Source organism: Haemorhous mexicanus, chromosome 15, assembly GCF_027477595.1.
Source record: "Haemorhous mexicanus isolate bHaeMex1 chromosome 15, bHaeMex1.pri, whole genome shotgun sequence".
NCBI classification, from domain to species: domain Eukaryota; kingdom Metazoa; phylum Chordata; class Aves; order Passeriformes; family Fringillidae; genus Haemorhous; species Haemorhous mexicanus.
The window spans coordinates 3,273,834-3,291,498 of NC_082355.1; the positions used below are offsets into that span (position 1 = coordinate 3,273,834).

General features: G+C 46.1%; 1 protein-coding gene across 1 annotated transcript; it reads right to left on the minus strand.

Moving 5' to 3' along the window:
* Positions 1-9,899: 9,899 nt before the first annotated feature.
* DRD1 (dopamine receptor D1) lies at positions 9,900-14,976 on the minus strand. Its single transcript, XM_059860290.1, has 2 exons — positions 13,829-14,976; positions 9,900-13,099 (listed from the first exon to the last, which is right to left on the minus strand). The coding sequence occupies exon 2, from the start codon at positions 13,089-13,091 to the stop codon at positions 11,730-11,732; it is 1,362 nt and encodes a 453-aa protein (XP_059716273.1). The 5' UTR covers positions 13,092-13,099; positions 13,829-14,976; the 3' UTR covers positions 9,900-11,729.
* Positions 14,977-17,665: the final 2,689 nt, after the last annotated feature.

Consider the following 17,665-nt stretch of genomic DNA (forward strand, 5'->3'; position numbering starts at 1 on the left):
TGGGAGAATTTCAAATGCACCATTTCCCTAAGACAGAGGCTCCTGTCTCAAACAAACTCAGATATGTAACCATGCCCTCACATGGAAAACACAAAGACTGTGAAAATGTGAAAATCCTCAGAGCTCAGGAAGCTTCATTCCTCTGAATTTCTCTCCTGAAACATCTTCTGCATGAATCCAGAGAGAGACCACTTGTCCAGACCCTCACAGTCATGCACCCAGCCTCCTGCATGCTCTGGGCTGCACCAGGAATTGAGGAGCTGCTCGTCTGGCACTGTCTCTCTCTCTAAAGTCCTGATCAGAAAGTGCTCTGGGCAGAGCAGGGGTTGCCTGAGCTGGTTTCTAGTCCAGCTCCAGATCACACAGTCAGGCTAACCAGATGCTCCCCACACCCACCCCACAGGGCAGAGCTGCTCCCAGCCCCCAGCACAGACTGCAGTTTGGAATTGGCCATTGGAATGTCAGTGTGCTGTGTCATGGCACAGCTCCCTCCTCCTGCTCCTGGCTGAGGAGAACAAAAAGCACAATACAGTGAATGCTTTTGCTGCTTTCATTCTGTTTATCTCTTGTTGTCCAGCAAACACCCTCATTTGATGTGACTCTGATTCAGGCCACCCATTAATTCCTTGGCTCATCATTGACCCTTCAAGGTGTGACCAGGAAATCAATCAGAAAATCTCTCACCTTCATAGCTATTGCTGAAAGGAATCACAAATGTCCCAAATCAAACATGTTTGTTTCCACCTCACAGCCAGTTCTGCACTGCTGGGGAGGAAGTTGGGGATTTTTTGGAGGGAGGTTTTCAGTATTGAAACTCCTCTGCCCAGTTCAGAATGAAGATTTCTGAAGCCTGCACATTTAATCACAAGTCTTTTCTCCAATTAAGGAGAAATTGTCAGCATGACCACAATGAAAGAAAATAAAATAATGTTTCTCAATATTAACTGAAATGTTGGTGCCCATGTCTAGACACACAAATTTTCCTGCAGTGGTAAACATTGGTTTTGATTAGAGAATTGTTCTTACTCCAGTTTTAACCTCACAAGACAGAATTATTACTTGGCAGCTGAGATCTAAGAAAGCTCAGAAGCTGGCCAGTTAAAAGTAATATTTTTCACTTTTAATGAAAAAATATTATTTGCTGTATTTTTCTCCATCCTGCTTGGAAGAAAACGTTTTACTGCAGGGCTCTGACTGCAGCTCTGCATCACATGGGAGTCCAGTGGCAGAGAACAGCACTTAGAGCATTAAAAATGCATTCTCCACGTATCAAACCAAAAGAAGTGTGCCTCTTGGCAGCACTGCTGGCCTAAATTTGGCTGCAGAATGAATAAAATCCAGGCTTCCACTGAAATCCCAGGCAGGGAGATAGCAGGGAGGGAGTTTGGGCAGTTTTTGGGGCAGGGGCTGTGGGTGCCCTCTCCATCAGGGGTCTCTGCTGAGGGAGGCAGCACTTGCTGAGCATCCCAAGGGATGGAGGGGATTGGATCAGCAACATTTGTCTCCTGAAATCACCACGCTCCTTTAAACACCTCTGCCCACCCGAGATGCACCCAGGCAGCCTCAGAATCCCTCAGCAGCTCCCAGCAGTGGTTCCTTGCCAGGGTGGGAGCAGCTCCTGGAGCTCCTGATGGGAGGGAGCACGGGGAGGTTGATCTGGCAGCAGCCACACTCCAGTCCTCACATAGCAGCTGTGTGGGTGGGAATGGCTCCATCTCCTCCAAAGGGAGCATTCAGGACTAGCTGACCCTGCCCCAAGAATCTGTCTGGTGAAGAATTGCTGCAGGCAATCCATTTTTTTTCTTTTTTTTTATGAGAGAGGCTGATTTCAGAGAGGAACAGAGGAGGCAGAAGCTGTTTGGAGTGCCAACATATCACAGATTGGTTTGGGTTCTAAGGGACCTCAAAGCTCATCTCATTCCACCCCCTGCCATGGGCAGGGACACTTTCCACTATCCCAGACTGCTCCAAGCCCCTTCCAACCTCCAGGGCACCTCCAGGGATGGAGAATCCACAGCTGCTCTGGCCACCCTGTGCCAGGACCTCCCACCCTCACAGGGAACAATTTTTTCCCTAACATTTAATCCAAAACTCCTCTCTGTTAGTTTAGAACTATTCCCCCATCACTGTTTGTCCATGTCAGAAGCAAGGGGCACAGCATGGCAGCTGTCATGAGGATAAATTGGGGAGTATTTGGATGATCCTCAGACCAAACTGAACTCCCAATCCCTCAAACCCCCGCCCTGTGTGACAACAGCAGCTCCTCCAACACTGACAAATGATAATGACTCTCTGAGAGCAACCCTTAAACCTCCTCGTGGATGTTCCTCCCATCTCAGCTTCCCACTGAGACAGATGTGATAGATGGGAACAGGCTGGACTTGAAGGAATTAAAGCGTGAGATGGCATCACCCCCCGAGCCGCTCCTCCCTGGCAGCCCAGCTCCTCACAGGCTGCAATAACCACCACAGAAATCACAGCCCTGGAGCCTTGGATATCCCCTGACCTGTCTGTGGTCACCATGAGGCCCATTATTTGTGTCCCCTCCTATATGGCCTTTCCTGTCCACACCAGCACCACCCTGAGCTGTGCCCACACAGCAGCGCAGGCTTTGACCCACAAGGGCCTGAGAGGGAAATGAAACCCTCAGAACCTACTCTGCAGCATGACATGCCATCCTTCTATTTCCCTGAAGGAACTAAAACACGAGGAGCATTTTGATTAATTCAGCTGTTGAACCAATTACAGTCTGTTTAGTGCCCTTGAGTTATGGGTACAACTAAACACGGGCTCGCTGCTAAAAAAAGCAGCAGTGTTACAAGACAATGCAAATTATATTAGTCCTTTGTAATAAAACAAGATATTCAGTCCAAGCAAGGGAAATCCTCACTTCAGAGGGCAGAAAGAGCTTCTCAGAGAGGAAGGTCCTCCTTCCTAATCTTACCTTTCTCTTCAGCTCAGTGACTCCAGGTTTCCCTGGGCAGTGTTTCTGGAGCGTTGTTTTTGCTCACCCTAACAAGTGAGCTGGCCTTCATCATCTACAGGTATTTGTAGTTTAAAAGTATTACATAAGACACAGAGGAAATTAGCATTCAGGAATGATTTTGTGTCAGTTGTGAGCAATGGAAAGCAGTAAAATAAAATCACATTATAAAAAGTAATAGAATAAAAAATTTAAATAATAAGCTAAAATAGCAGTGGAGCTCTTTCATTTAAGGCAAAAGTGTATTTTCTCCTCAGACACCCCACTTCAGCTGAACTGTAAACCCCAGAGGCTTTTACTGGTGACTCTTTCCTACATCTAACTCTGAGCAGAGGCAGCAAATGGACGTGGAGAGGAATCACCATTCACTTTGAAAAGGGGAGTGAAGGAAATATTGAACACTCCATCGACTGCAGCCTGTGCTGTGCAAAGTGTTTCCTTCATGGAGTGGGAATGGATGGACACTGCCAGGGGGGAGAGCCTGCTGGGGCTCCTCACTCACACCCAGCAGTTTTGGGGTGTTTTTCCTGCCTACATCCCCTCAGTGGGGTGGGAATCCAGCCTTTTGCTGATGGGTTCTTTTCCTGGGTGTCAGGATTGATAACTTTATGTTCTCTTTGCTTTTATCGTCCACATGCCAGAACTGAGGGTGTTTGCACAGCAGAGCTGGATAAATACTGCAAAACAAAAACAATTTCTGCAAGTGGTTTTTGAGGAAGCACTGGAGAGCAGCATTCCAGGGGTTAAACTGACCAAGGGGATGAGCTCATCGACTTTTTGGCCTTTTTTTGAGAATGCCTCAAGGCACTCCCTCAGGGGATTCTCCCTGTCCCAGCCCAGAAGGGGCAGCATTCCCCTGGGGATGTGGGAGGGGGGATCCCAACAAGCAGGATCCTGGGATACTCAGGTCTCAGTATGGAGGGGTTGACAGCTGGCTTGCAAGCAAAGCTGACTTAAAAGAAGAAATAAGAATTGATGATTTTCAAGTGTATCTATAGCAAGGAAGAAGACAAGGCTGCCAGCATACAAACAGATTAGAAAAGATACATACAATTTTTTATAAGCTAGACTATGTGCATAAGTAGATGTGCATACATGCCTTTTTAAATCTCTGTAAAACTTTTGCTAATTATATTGAAGCTAATTGCTTTGCACCAATGAATGGAAGAAGTTATTCTGATGTAGGTGATGATTTAAGATCCTGCTTTGTTAAGGGTATATAAGCTGGAGAACACAGAGAATAAAAACTTTTTCCTCTTAGACCCTGATCATGTGTGTGTGTCACACCCAGCCTAACGGTGACAGAGTGAACCACGGGTCAGAGCCCTGGCTGGGCTCCAAACCCCTGCTAAAATCACCTCCAAATGACATTCCTACCATTTAACTTATCTCAGTAAGTAAAGGATGAAGAGGCTGAAGGAGTGAACATGCATTAGAGACAGGGAAGGGGCAAGAAGGAATTTGTTCCTGCTGAAAAGCAGCAAGACAGTCACAAAGGGCAGGAATTCCTGTGCTGTAGCCTGGGTACAAAAATGCCACTTACAGAGGTACAAGTCCACAGAGACTCCCAGCAAAAAGCCAATTAATCACACTTATTATAATGAAAGTTACCTTCACATACTCATTTAATCAATTTTTTAAAATATAATCCATATTTTACAGCGAGGGGAACTAAACAGCACAAGTGAAATTACTAAATGTCTAAATGTGACTGCCTGCACTCTTTGCTAGAAAGGCTTTTACTCATACCACACCTTATTCCAAACCTCCCTATCACTGTATTTTATCCTCTCAAGCAAGTAAGAAATAGGACTGGAAGTTTCTGCATTAAACTGTTCTAATCAGAATTTGTTCCTTTTTTTTAAGATTGTCCATACATTAATAAAATGCATTGAAAATGTTCTACTTTATAAGAATTGTAATGATTTTTTTTCTGAAATTTTAACTATTATAAGCTTTCTCCCTTCAAAAATACTGCTGTTCTTTAAGCCATAATCTTGCTTCTGCAAAAATTAAACTGTTTGCAAACAAATCCAGAAAAACATGAAAATGGACCAGGTTTTGGACTTACAAAAATATACCAATAGAAAATGCCTTTTTTTTTTTGCTCAAAAATAATTTCCCACTGTTCAAAACCAGCTGTTTCCAGGGGTTTCCTTTCACTGTTCCCAGCAGACCTGGAGGGATCCAGGGTTCCAGGAGGTGTCAGGAGGCTGCAGGAGCTGCTGGAGCAGGGTCTGTTCAGCTGGGAACACAAATCCACATCAAATTCTGAAACCAGCACAGAAGAGCAAAGAGAAGGAAACTGGATGGTCCCACTCACAATTCTGAAATCATTACAGGAATTGCCACAAAAGCTTAGTAAACAAGAAAGTGAAAAAGTAAATAACAGTATCATTAAATCTTTTTTTATTTTTCTTTGAAGCACTTTTAGGATGCAATTTCAAAATGTGTCCTCACAATTTTTTTTAACATTTCATCTCTCTGGCACAAAGTGCTGGCGTGGAAGATCAGTCAGTCCTGACAGGTTTGTCCTTTTAATGCAGGTGATGCAGGCCTGGTTCATCTCCTGCCTCTGTAACAAAGAAATTTCCTTTAGCTTCCCCATTTGTCCCTTCCACACGCTCCATGAATCCTTTAATTGAGGATGATGGATGATGTAAAAGCATGCCCATGAAAATAGATTATTGGTGCTGACACAGAGAGGCATCCAAATCATTAAGAACTTGGCACCATTGAGAACTCCTTTATTAACAGAGAAATCAAATGGAAACAGGGGGAAATGCCTGATGTGTGAATCCAGAATTCCCTCTGAAATTAAGAGAAACTTTGCAATGGTGGCAAAGGTCAGGGAAATGTTTAATTCCTCTGCTTGCTTCAGCAAGGAAGGACAATCTGGAAAGCAAATATTTCCCTCATTCTCTTCTTTCAAGATCTCAAAAACATTCTCTTGCCTTAGGAAAATGTGAAATTAATAGGAATTCTGTTATCTGAAAATCAAGGGATGGGAGCAGGAAAAGGTTTTTACCAATCCAATTGTTTAATGCAAGTCATATTAACTTGTTTCATTTTATTTCAATGTTTAACTTGCTTGTCAGTGTATTCAAACCAGAGATCTGAGTTTTAAAATCTCACACTGCAAACTCTATAGTTAAGCATATCAAAAATAAAATCATATTGAAAATGTAAAAAATTATATATACAAACATTCTTTCTGATTAACTGGTTTGGGCTGAGTTTTTATTGTTATTATTTGAAATATCCCACAAACTCTTTTATTCCTGCTGGGTGGGAACTATTCAAACAGAAAAAATGCAACTGGTTTGGAAGCTGTGCCACACACAGCCCTGAGCAAAAACCACATTCCCTGCTGAGCTGTTCCTGTGTGATGCAGGGACTGGGAGCTGCTTTGGTCCCTGGGTCTGGCCTGGACCTGGGCTCTTCCCTCACCCCTCCCTGGATGCCCAGGACTGTGGCAGGGCACGTGGGCACAGGGTTTGCCCAGGGCCACCACCCCAGCCCTGCAGCCCCTTCCTCTTTTGTGCCTCTTCAACCCCAAATCCACATGTCAGCAGCTCCAGAGGGTGAGAATGAACCAGTCCAGGCTATTCCTTTGATCCCTTTTCCATCCTTGGGGGAGCCAACCCCCCTCAGAGGGACAGGAGCTAAAGCCAGGCACAAGTCAAATTATTTTGGTGGGTCCAGGTGTGTGGCTGCAGCTCCACGTGGTGGGAACCAGGATTTGCACCTCCTGCCATCCTTCACCAGGCTCTGAGGAAACTCCACCACCAAAAAGCCAACAGGAACTTCCCTCTTGAAAAAGAGAGGAACAGCCTGGCACGACCAAAAGGTAAACACAACTGGAATAGAAAAGCAATGGCCACCAGCAGAGCAGGGCCAGCAGCCTTCCCCTGTGTCACTGCCCAGAACTTTTTCCTAGAAATCAAATTAAACAAAGCATGGCAGACACTTGCTGTTTGATTCTAACCATGATTGTAACAACAACCAACATGAACACAACTGTTATATAACTATTATACACTCGATTTACACCTTCAGCCCCAGAATCACCTCTGTAGAAAGGTGCTGGCAGTGCTGGCGGGGCAGGGACAGCACAGGGCTCAGCAGATCCCTCAGGAAAGGCTGGTGCCACAATGCAGCCCCAGCTCTGAGATCTGGCTGTGGCAGAAGCACCAGATTCTCTCTCAAAGATGGGATCATCACCTGAACCAAGCCTGGAGCCCAACACTTGGCTCACAGACCAGTGCAAGAACACCTTGGCTTTGTGCTTCCACCTTTTAAAAGCAATGAAAGAAACACCACAGTGTTCCTTGAGTGTCACATTCATTGTGTGGCCACATGGGCCACGTGTTCATCTCTAGGAACACACTCTGCTGTCATTACACAAGAAACCAAAACAATTGCTGGAAAAATCTGCCTTTCAAGATACTAATCAGAGCAAGTTTTTGAGAATTCAGTCAGATTTGGCTGCGTCTGAAAGCTATTGATTTGAAAAAAAATCCAGGATTTGCTCCCAATAGCTGTGTCATGATACCTGTATCTCAGCAAAAGCATTTCTTCATTTCTCCTCTATCTTTTGCTCACTTTGTTAAGGTAGAAACTCAAATCAGCACAAAATTCTTGACGAGGGAAGGGGAGAAATATATTCAGATTTAATCTGGTGATTGCAGCTCATTTATTGCCAACAGCTCCTTCATCAAGGCCACCAGGTGAATTATTAACCTCTTCCATCCACAAACAGAAAAATACCTTCAGTCACGAGGAAGCAAAGCCAGGAAAAAAGGTTCCTTGGTTTATCTGGGTAAACTTGCATTCATGTCCTGTCATGGGAAAGGGACACAGCGAGGGACACTCTGCAGAGAAAACGCTGCTGGAGGGGAGAGAGGCAGGGAGAAAAGTGTGAGCAGGGCAGGGAGAAAAGTGTGAGCAGGGCAGGGAGAAAAGCACGAGCAGGGCAGGGAGAAGAGTGCCTGACTCCCCTGGAGTAGAGGTGGGGACCATCCTGGTGGGAGCAGTGACATCCCAGTGCCCTGGCACTTCACTGCTCCTCTGTGGCTCTGCCTCTGCCCAGCCACTCACTGCAGCACGGGCTGAGAAAAGACTTTCCTGGGGAGGGGTTCCACCAAAGCAGCCCAAGTTGTCTTGGGGGAGACACTCTCAGAAATGAGTTCCAGAGTAGCAGCTGCCTGCCAGGGTGGAACTGGCAGCAATCCTCCCAGGTTACTCACAGGCTACTCCACACAACCTCATCAGTCAGCTCTCTGCTATCAGCTCCAGAGCCCAGCCTGGCACTCCTGGCACTCCTCCAGCCCCCGGGGTGCCCCCTGACATTGGTGTGACCAGTAGTTCCAGCAGACCACTGGTTTTGAGCAGCTGGGGAGCAGGCACAGAGCAGGTAATGAATGCAGCTTCTGGGCAATTAATTCAGCACATAAATAGAGAAGCAGTCAGCAGGTGCCTGCTGCTGTCCCTGCCAGCCACCCCTGACACTGGTGTCCAGGCTCTGCAGCAGGTAAGGGAGGCACTTCTGGGAGCAGGATGTGGGAAGGAGACTCTTGGCTGTGCTGGGGGGAAGGATTTTAATTTGGACTTTCTTCCAAGCAAAGGGTAGTTGTGGCAAATAAAGCCAAAAAAGGCAACAGAAAGGCTCTGGTAGTAATGGGAGGAAAGGCAGAGAGGACAGGTAGAGGCACTTGCTGGGGAGGCTGGAAAATAAAGGGGAAATGGAGTGTGTTGGTAAATGAGGATCAAAGCCAATTCATGTTATTTTAAAATGTATGGAAGGAAAAGGGGCCAGAAGCAAAAACTGTTTAAGTCAAGTGAGAGATAAAACAATAAAATAAAGACATCCAAGTGTCCCCCCAGCCTCTCACACCTAGGGAACACTCCAAGCACTTCACCAAACTTCACAGAGCCTCCTGAAACTCAGATCCTTCTGCAAGCAGGGAGGTTCTGTGAAAGCTCCTGGTCGAGCAGAACAAACATTTATTACAGAATACAAATCATCGCCTATGAACTCCTGCAAAAACAGCACCTTGCTTTATCTCCTTAAATCATATTTTGCTTTTATATCAGACTGCTGGGAGTTTTGAGAATAAGTAAGAAACCACAGAACCTCCTCTTTGGCCTGTGTACTTTTTAAGAAATGAATTCTTCAAAGGTACCCCCAAAAATCAGGCATTGGGAAATTTTCCCAAAGGAGCCCAGACAGGTTGGAAGCAGCCAGGATGCCCTGTTTGCCTCAGACCTGCTGCTTCACTGAGCCCCAGGAGCTGCCAGGGAGGGGGACCTGGACATTCCCACAGCTCCTGCACCAGCTCCAGTCCCAGGGGCTGGACTGGCCATGCTGGTGTTGCTCGAGGCAGAAGAGACCATGCAGATTTGTTTCCTCATTTCAAAATGAATCTGCTGACAGAGGCAGAGCAAAGGGCTGCCAGGAGCAGGGGGATCCTCAGCTGCACCCATCATCACCTCACTGCTGAAATGGCTCCTTTTGCTCCAAAAAACAGACAGCAGCATCAGGCTTTGAGAAGTTCTCCAAAGCTTGGGAGGGAAAAAAAGAAAATATAAAAGGAACAACAATAAAAACATGTTATCAACCAAATTCACTATGCTGGTACAACAAGGCAAAAAATAATCTTCTAAATAAAAGTCACCAGTAGGTTAAGCTTTACACATTTAAAGCAAAGAGTGGCTGTTTCCAAATTGCTTTTACTGCTTTCAAATCCTAATTTGGAGCAAGGGCTCAGTGGTCTCCAGTAAGGAGGTTTTCCTCTGCTTTTAACAGAAATTCCCATCTGCATCATGGGTGTGATCCCAAATAAGGGCAAATGGGAAAATAAAGGAACCAACCTTCCCTTTAACATGATCAAAACAACTGCCAAAAACCAGCATGTATTTAATAAATGCAATGTAGATTGCTTTATTTGACCTTCTGTTCACAAAATAATTTTATTATATGTATGAAAGCAGCATACAGGCAATAAAATTATGAAAACATTCACAATACATAAATACACAGACCTGATGCAGGATGTATATAGTTCATTAGACTTTAATTTTTTTTTTCTCTCAGTTCTCTTTTCCTGACAACACATTTGTTTTGATATATGTTACGAAAAAGTTGCTCCAAAGGGTATTTTCTCCCATTTAGAAAAGAAATGGATTCCTTTGAATGCTGCTGAATATTAACACCCAACGTTCCTGTTGCTAATGCTCACTGATTGCTTTTGGCATCACAGAGGGAAAGCAGCAGGGAAGGACAGTGGCAAAGTAGCAGGATTTTTTAATTAAACATTGGCAACTTTTTTGGAGTTCACAGGAGGATTTCGAGATGGAGGCTGCAGTTCCAGCCGTATTTAGAAATGTTTTAATCCAAAAGGGTAACGAGGCCACTATTCCTTACAGACTGGAGTACTGACATGGCAATCACTGAACTGAAACGTCCTCCCAGCTCCCGGGGTGAAGCACCAGGGACCTCAGGTTTTAACTCTGACTGTGACAGAGGAGCAGACAGACAGCAGGCTCCAGGTGGTCCTGCAGGATAACCAGGTTATGGCATCCTTCCTACCAGTATAACCCAGTGTGTTTGCTCAGAAAAGATATCCAAGACTTGAAATAAGAAAATTCTGAGAAAGCTGTTTATCTTACATAAATACAAAACACTATATACCAAGAATTGTTATCTAAGAAGCTTTCCCTCCCAAATTGGATTCTTCTTAAGGTTGTAGTCATATTTAAGGTATTTACAGATCCACAAACTTGACATTCTAGCAAAGTCTCTGTAACATGAAACTTTTTAAAAATAAATAGCAGCAATTTCTTTTATTTCTATAAGGGAAGAAAATTTGCAACTCAGTCAACTCTGGTCCTATCTTTTGAAAGAAATCCCACTTAAAAATAAAGAAAGCCCACGAGCAAACCAACTCCACACAGCATCAGTTCTGTTGATTCCTTCATTTCTTGCTGAGCTCCTTAACACTCCTCCAATCCCCTCACCAGCTCTCCAGACTATCAGAGCTTGTAATAAAGTGCTGACTGGTTGACTGGTCAAAATGCAGTTATGACACTCCAAAAATATCCCATTATTTAAACATCTTAAATAACATAAATAAAGCTAGACCTGTTATAACATATGAAAAATATTAATTTAAAACAATAAATAAATAAAACCAGTATCAACATATTACCTCCCAAAGCTTTAAAAATAACCATTCTCATTATAAGGCTCAATTATTTGTCAGAAATAATTTTAAGAAGGCATCTACCTACCTTTACAATCCCTCAGTCATTAATTAGGACCTGTTAACACCCACTATCACAAGACAAAGCAATCTTTTAACTTCGAGTAAACATTAATCTTTAAATACTCAACATTTATCTTTTGTCTCACTTTTACCTAGAAATTGGTTTCTCTGTACAGAGAAGAAGCAACATTTTCTTTGTAACTGCACTGTATCTAAATGTGTAGATTTTCCTCAGGGTGAACAGTACAGTTTAACATCCTTTTTTATAACCAATTTCCAGTATCTTTTTCTGTTTATTGTTTGAAATGTTAAATTTGCTCTGAATGCCAGGAAAATTAATTCTGGACTTGGTGTAAATGTGCATTTTTCTCCCTTAGAGCTTAGGTTCTTACCAAAAAAATCTTGTATATCTTTTTTTTTCCCCAAAAAAAGATTATTACAATATACACCATTAGGTCTTGCTGAGTAAACCTTACTGTTCAGGTTTTATGCTGCCCATTCTGTGTAATGGGATTGATCTTTTCCAAAGAAACATCAGCTTCATAATCCAAGATACCCGACAGTGCTGGAGACATTTTCTCCAAGGTCTTTGACAGTTCACCCTCCTCGTCTTCCTTTTTTAGAGGTTCTTCTTCCGGGCAGATAATGGAGTGTGGAATCAGATAAACCAGATTAGACTCTTTGGGGCTGGACCCTTTGGGCTCGTGCTGGCTGGAAAAAACCACGGCCCCATTGTTGTTAATGCTGACGGTCTCGATGGCATGGCCAGACAGGGGGCAGAGCCTGTAGCAGCCCAGCAAGGTGGAGAATGCCTTGCGGAAATCAGCGTTGAAGGCATAAATGATGGGGTTGAGGGAAGAATTGGCCCATCCAAACCATATAAAAACATCAAAGGTGGTGGAATTAATGCAGAAAGCCTCTGCTCCCTTGGATGGCTGGGTGGGCTCGCAGAAGGGAATCATGCAGTTCAACACAAAAAATGGCAACCAGCAGCACACAAACACCCCCATGATCACCGAGAGGGTCTTTAACACCTTTGTTTCCCTCTTGAAGGACATTTTGAAGTTGCTCTCTGGCTGCTGGCAGTCCATGCTGCTCCTGTTGCCACCTGGGTTCTGGCAGTTCTTGGCATGCACTGCTGCTCTCTCCAGAGCCGAGATGCGCCGGATTTGCTTCTGAGCAATCCGGTATATCCTGGTGTAGGTGACTATCATGATGGCCACGGGGATGTAGAAGCTAATTAGAGAAGAGGAGATGGCATACATCCTGTTTAGGCTAGAATCACAGTTGTCCATGGTTACACCTTCTAAGCTGGCATTGAAGTCCAAAAAGCTCGTGGTTGCAGCCTTGTGCCAGTTCAGCTGCACCGGGATGAAGGAGATCAGCACGGACAAAGTCCATGCCACGCTGATCATGATGAAGGCTGCCTTGGGGGTCATTTTCCTCTCATACCTAAACGGGCTGGAGATGGCCCAGTATCTGTCCACACTAATGACACAGAGGTTTAAGATGGAGGCTGTTGAGCACATAATATCAAAGGCCACCCAGATGTTGCAAAATGAACCAAAAGGCCAGAAACCAGCGATCTCAGCCACAGCTTTCCAAGGCATGACCAAAACTGCCACTAAGAGATCTGACACGGCCAAGGAGATGACAAAGAAGTTGGTGACCTTGGACCTGAGGTGGCGAAAGCGAATGACAGCTGCGCAGACCAGAGTGTTTCCCAGCAGCGTGGAGAGGATCAGGAGCGAGAGGAAGCAGCCCGTGAGGATCCGAAAGGAAGAGGAGTCCCTTTCCACCAGCAACCCTTCCCCGTCCATAGTGGTGTCGTTCCAAGTCATAGTTTCTCCTGAGGGGAAATCATATCATGATTTTCATGACGACATCAACTCCTCTCCTTGCAGAGATCAGAGAGATCAGACGGCCATTAATTACTCATCACCAAACCGAGCAAAGGTCTTTGCCTACAGTCCCTTCGCCCCCAGACAGACCTCACCCTCTTTGAATCATCCTGAACAACATCCTGAAAGCTCTGTGGGCAGGAACTGAAAACGCACAAACACAGTCCACCCTACAAACAGAGGGGTTTTAGCAATCCCTTCAGAAACACACTGCACCACCCCTGCATGGAGTAGCCTAACTCCGACAGCTCACCTGTAAATGTTCTGCTGCCGTCCTCTGCAAACACACCCCACACACAGCAAAGCAATCACTTTTCCATGCTTGCATCTATTCCCACTTAAATAGACTATTGATCGAGTGTTTCCAGTGTCCACTGCACCAGCCCTTCATATTTACTGAAGCGTACCAGACAAGATGCCTTTTCTCTAGTTCCCTAAATGTCTCACTGGTGAAACACTCCATCCTTCCTCCTCACTACATTCCTGTTACAAAATGCACCAGTTCTCGCTCTGTCTCTTGGCAGTATCAGAAAGCAAATCTTTACTTTGTTTCAAACTGTTTTACATTTCCAAGACAAAATAAATAAACATATAGTAGGTGTGTTTTAAATGTTTTCAGCAAGAAGTAGCTCAGGTTATTATTTAGTTTGACTGAAACAAGAAATGCTGGCTCCTACCTTTCACCTCTGATTCCCTGTTTGCTCTGGGACGCAGGGCCGTCTCTCCTGTTTTAGTTTTGGAATTGCATAGCAAATCTTATATACAAAACCAACACGGGAACACTGCATTGCATCGTGTATGTGGGTTTTTTTCCCTGAAAGTGCAAATTGGCAGAGGTGAAGTAAGAGTGGACCACCAGGAGTTAGTTTTCAAGGGAGCAGCAGGTCTGTGCCGTCGGACCGTGCGTGACGGACCCTGCTGGTGTGTGCCCAGCTGCCTCCATCCCACGGCCCCTGCTGATCACTCTGAAAACTTTGTTGGCCGGATCAGTCCCAGTCGCACTTTGTACATCCAGTTGAGGCGGCACATCAGGGCAAATCATCCCAGGCAAAAGGCACGGTATTCCCAACACTGGCAAGAGCCGATTACCAGTTTTTCCCTCGGTCGTTTGCCGGATGAAGAAAGAGGCGAGAGGAGGAGGAGAAGGACCCGAGTGACCTTCCCTCGGCCACCACGCCGGCGATGCCCGCAGTCGGTTGGTTCCTCTCCCAGCAGGAACAAGTCGCTTTAACACACCGCTGCCAAGTTATAGCTCTCCATAACTACTCCGGAATAATCCCACCTCCTGCTCAGCGGGGCTGCGCTCCAGGAATCGGGTCCAGCTCTCACCATGCTTTTTCCCTCTCGGAAAGGCGCAGGCGGAGGCAGCTCCTCACACTCTCCCGCTGCCCGCCCCGGGCCGCGCATCTCCCGGCTGCTTCCTTCTGCCCGGGGCAGGGCTCGGCAGCATCGCCCCTCCAGGAACGCTCTGTCTGCCTGGCGACTCCTTCCTAAAGGATTAAGACAAGGGAATGACAGGCATGGAGGCACGCAGCGGGCAAAAAGCCACCCCCCTTCGCCTCCTCTAACATCTTCGGTCGGGCGCCGCTTCTTCTGGGCAGCCTTTCCTGTCTTCCTGAGGAACAACGTCCCGGGCAGCCGGGACGAGAGGCAGAGCGGGGCTCCGGGAGCGGCTCTCGTGGAGTTTAGCGCAGCCGGGATTACTTTGCCCGAGCTGCGGGGCGCTGCGAGCCGCGCTCGGTGCGCTGCTGCGGACCGTGAGTACCGGCCCCGCGCCTCCGCGACGGCCGATGCTCGGGAGGGGCAGCGGGGCGAGGCACCGCCACCCGGGGGAGCGGAGATAGCCCGGAGCACGCTCGGGAGCCGCTCCCGGCACGGCGGGGCAGCGGCCGGGGCTGGGGGCTCGGCCGGGGCAGCGTTCCGTGCGCCGCCCCCCGCCTGGCGCAGCCCCCGGCTCCCGGCGCAGCCGCGGCCGCCGGGCTCCCTCTCCTGGGCGGCCGCGGCCCCGCCGGGGGTGGGCACGGACGGGGGGCAGCGTCCCACGCCGCTCCCAGCCCGGCCACGAGGCTGATACCGCGGTCGGCATCGTCACCCTGCGGACAGGGAGCGGGGAAAAGCCACGGACGGGCTCCGCGTCCCGAGTGGGTCGTGCGGGAGACAAACGCTGCGGAGCCGCCGGAGCCCCGAGCGGGGCACCCCCGAGGGCAGGGAAAGCCCGTCCGAGCAGACCCAAAACCTCCAAAACATCTTGGCAAACTCCCCCGCCCCGCTCGGTAGTGAGCACCAAAACCGGAGCGATTTTTACTCAAATCATTCTTTTTACAAAAGGGTCTTTCCAAGCTTACCTTAGCTGCAACAGGCAGGGAAAGATGAGCATACTGGTTTGCAGCCTTTGCACAGGAATCTTACCCCCCAAAAAATCAGGAGATAAATACAAAAGACATCACAGGGAAGTTTAAAAACCTCCAAGGTGAACAAATACTCTTAATAAGTTGTCAACATAAATTCTGTGGAATCCAGCACGTGTAAAGTTGCTTTTGAACCTCTGTTTCTCATAATGTCACTTAAAGCAGTTAGCTGTTAGCTTAACAGTGTTAAGCTAACCTTGACTGGTTAACTGAAACACTTGTTTTCCTTTCCCCTTCTCCTTCTTTTTTTATAAATTTTAACTGCTTCTCACCAAGTTCTCATCCCACCCTCCCCCTGCTTATTATCCTGTCCTTTAATCATCATTCATCCCCAGAGGAGGGTGAAAATAGACAAGAAAATGAATCCTGTGCTGCTTGGTAATTGAGATCTCTAATGAAACTCACTGCGAGTTTTTTTTTTTTTTTTTTTCTATTTTCAAGATCCTTTTTCTACTGTCTCCTGTTCTTAAAGCTCCACACAGGTGAGGTTTAGCATGATAAGTATTTGTTGCAAAGGCAGCACGTTCCTGTTTTTCCATAGAAACCCCGGGCTGGAGGAAACACTGCCTGTAGAAGAAGCCACTGAGCACACTTGATTTTATTGGCAATAACTTCCAGAGGCTCTTCTAAATTGACTTTCAACCACAGCCGCCCTGGATTATTCCAGGAGAAATCACAAGTTGCAATTGCCCAAAAAGCAAAATTTTTGAGCCATATTGGAGAAGGATACTGAGGTACACATTACAGAGGAGAGAGAAGTCTGCTCTCAAGCATCTGCTTATCAGCTCATCCAGTGAACTCTTCTTTTCAGTTCGTTTTTACCAGGGAGTGGCCTTTCCTGGGGGAGAGGCAGGGCTCAGCATTGGAAGAACCTAATGCTGCTGATATGAGTGAGGGTTTCACTTGAATGTGACATTTAAAGAATCCTTTTGGATCACTACTCACAGCAGCTTGTAAGGCTCTCACAGCCCTTATTTTTTTGGCAATTCAAGCATCAGTTTTAGAAGCCAGAGCCTCTCTCCTGTGTCTCCCCTAAGTTTGTGTGACCAGTCCAGGGATGAATGTGAGGTCTGGCTCAGCCCTGACTGCAAAGCCCCTTCAGCAGTTTCAAACACCAGCAGTTCATCCAGGGCACCCTGCTGAACTCATTTGTCACTTCTGCTAATTTATGAGCTTTTAAAACTTTCATGACTTGACAGTCAGGTGAGGAACAAAAGCAAAATCCACTAACCCCTATTATTATTTAGGTAAATTTAATGCTGGGATTAGGCAGCAGTTTGCCACAACTCTGGGAGCCAGTTACATGAGTGTTGGGTCATTTTTCCTTTTGCTCCTCTCTTACCAAGCTCTCACCAGCCAGTGTGAGCAGACTCAGTTCTGGTCCAGCTCTAGCCTTGCCTGAAACTGTCAGCAACAGGATGATGGTGCAGGTGTTTCCTGGAGATTCAGAAAAAAGCACAGGGGTTGTTAAATTCTCCCTGGGTACCCACATAAAACAGCTGCTTAACTTTATTTAATGTTTTTCAATCACTACTGACTGCTGCTGGAATCAAAGCAATGGTCAGCAAAGGAGAGATTTTGTGTCTCTATTCCCACCTGCTCCTCCCAGGAGATGCTGGTTGGACAAGGCCCTACTTGGTCCATATGAAGACTTAAAAATATAAATACTGACTACCACTTTGATCCAAATGATCTGAATTCAAACAAAAATTGGCTACTGGAAGACCAAGGCTGAGCTGAACAAAGCCCAGATCTTGCATTCAGAGATGGATATTCTTTAACCTAAATAGACTAGAACACACTAGACCTGGAGAAAGCTTAGCTGAATTTACAAAATATATTGTAGTATGTGGATACAAATTGTACTCATATCACCCTCAGGAGAACTTTTCATGTCTGCAAGAATGGAATTTACTAAACAAGAAATCAGCTGAGGCATATTCTCAAAAATAATGTATAAAAGAGCTGACAGATTTGTAAATAACTGGTTATACTAATAAGCTGAGATAAATTTAGCCTCAATATAACCTTCTTGGAAAAGTCAAGGGTTCCTGGAAACCAAACAGCTCTGAAGTCTTTTAAAGATCAGTGAAGCACATTGTTTAA

Excerpts from the sequence above, each read along its gene's own strand:
- DRD1 (XM_059860290.1), bottom strand. The coding sequence starts at position 13,091 with ATGACTTGGAACGACACCACTATGGACGGGGAAGGGTTGCTGGTGGAA.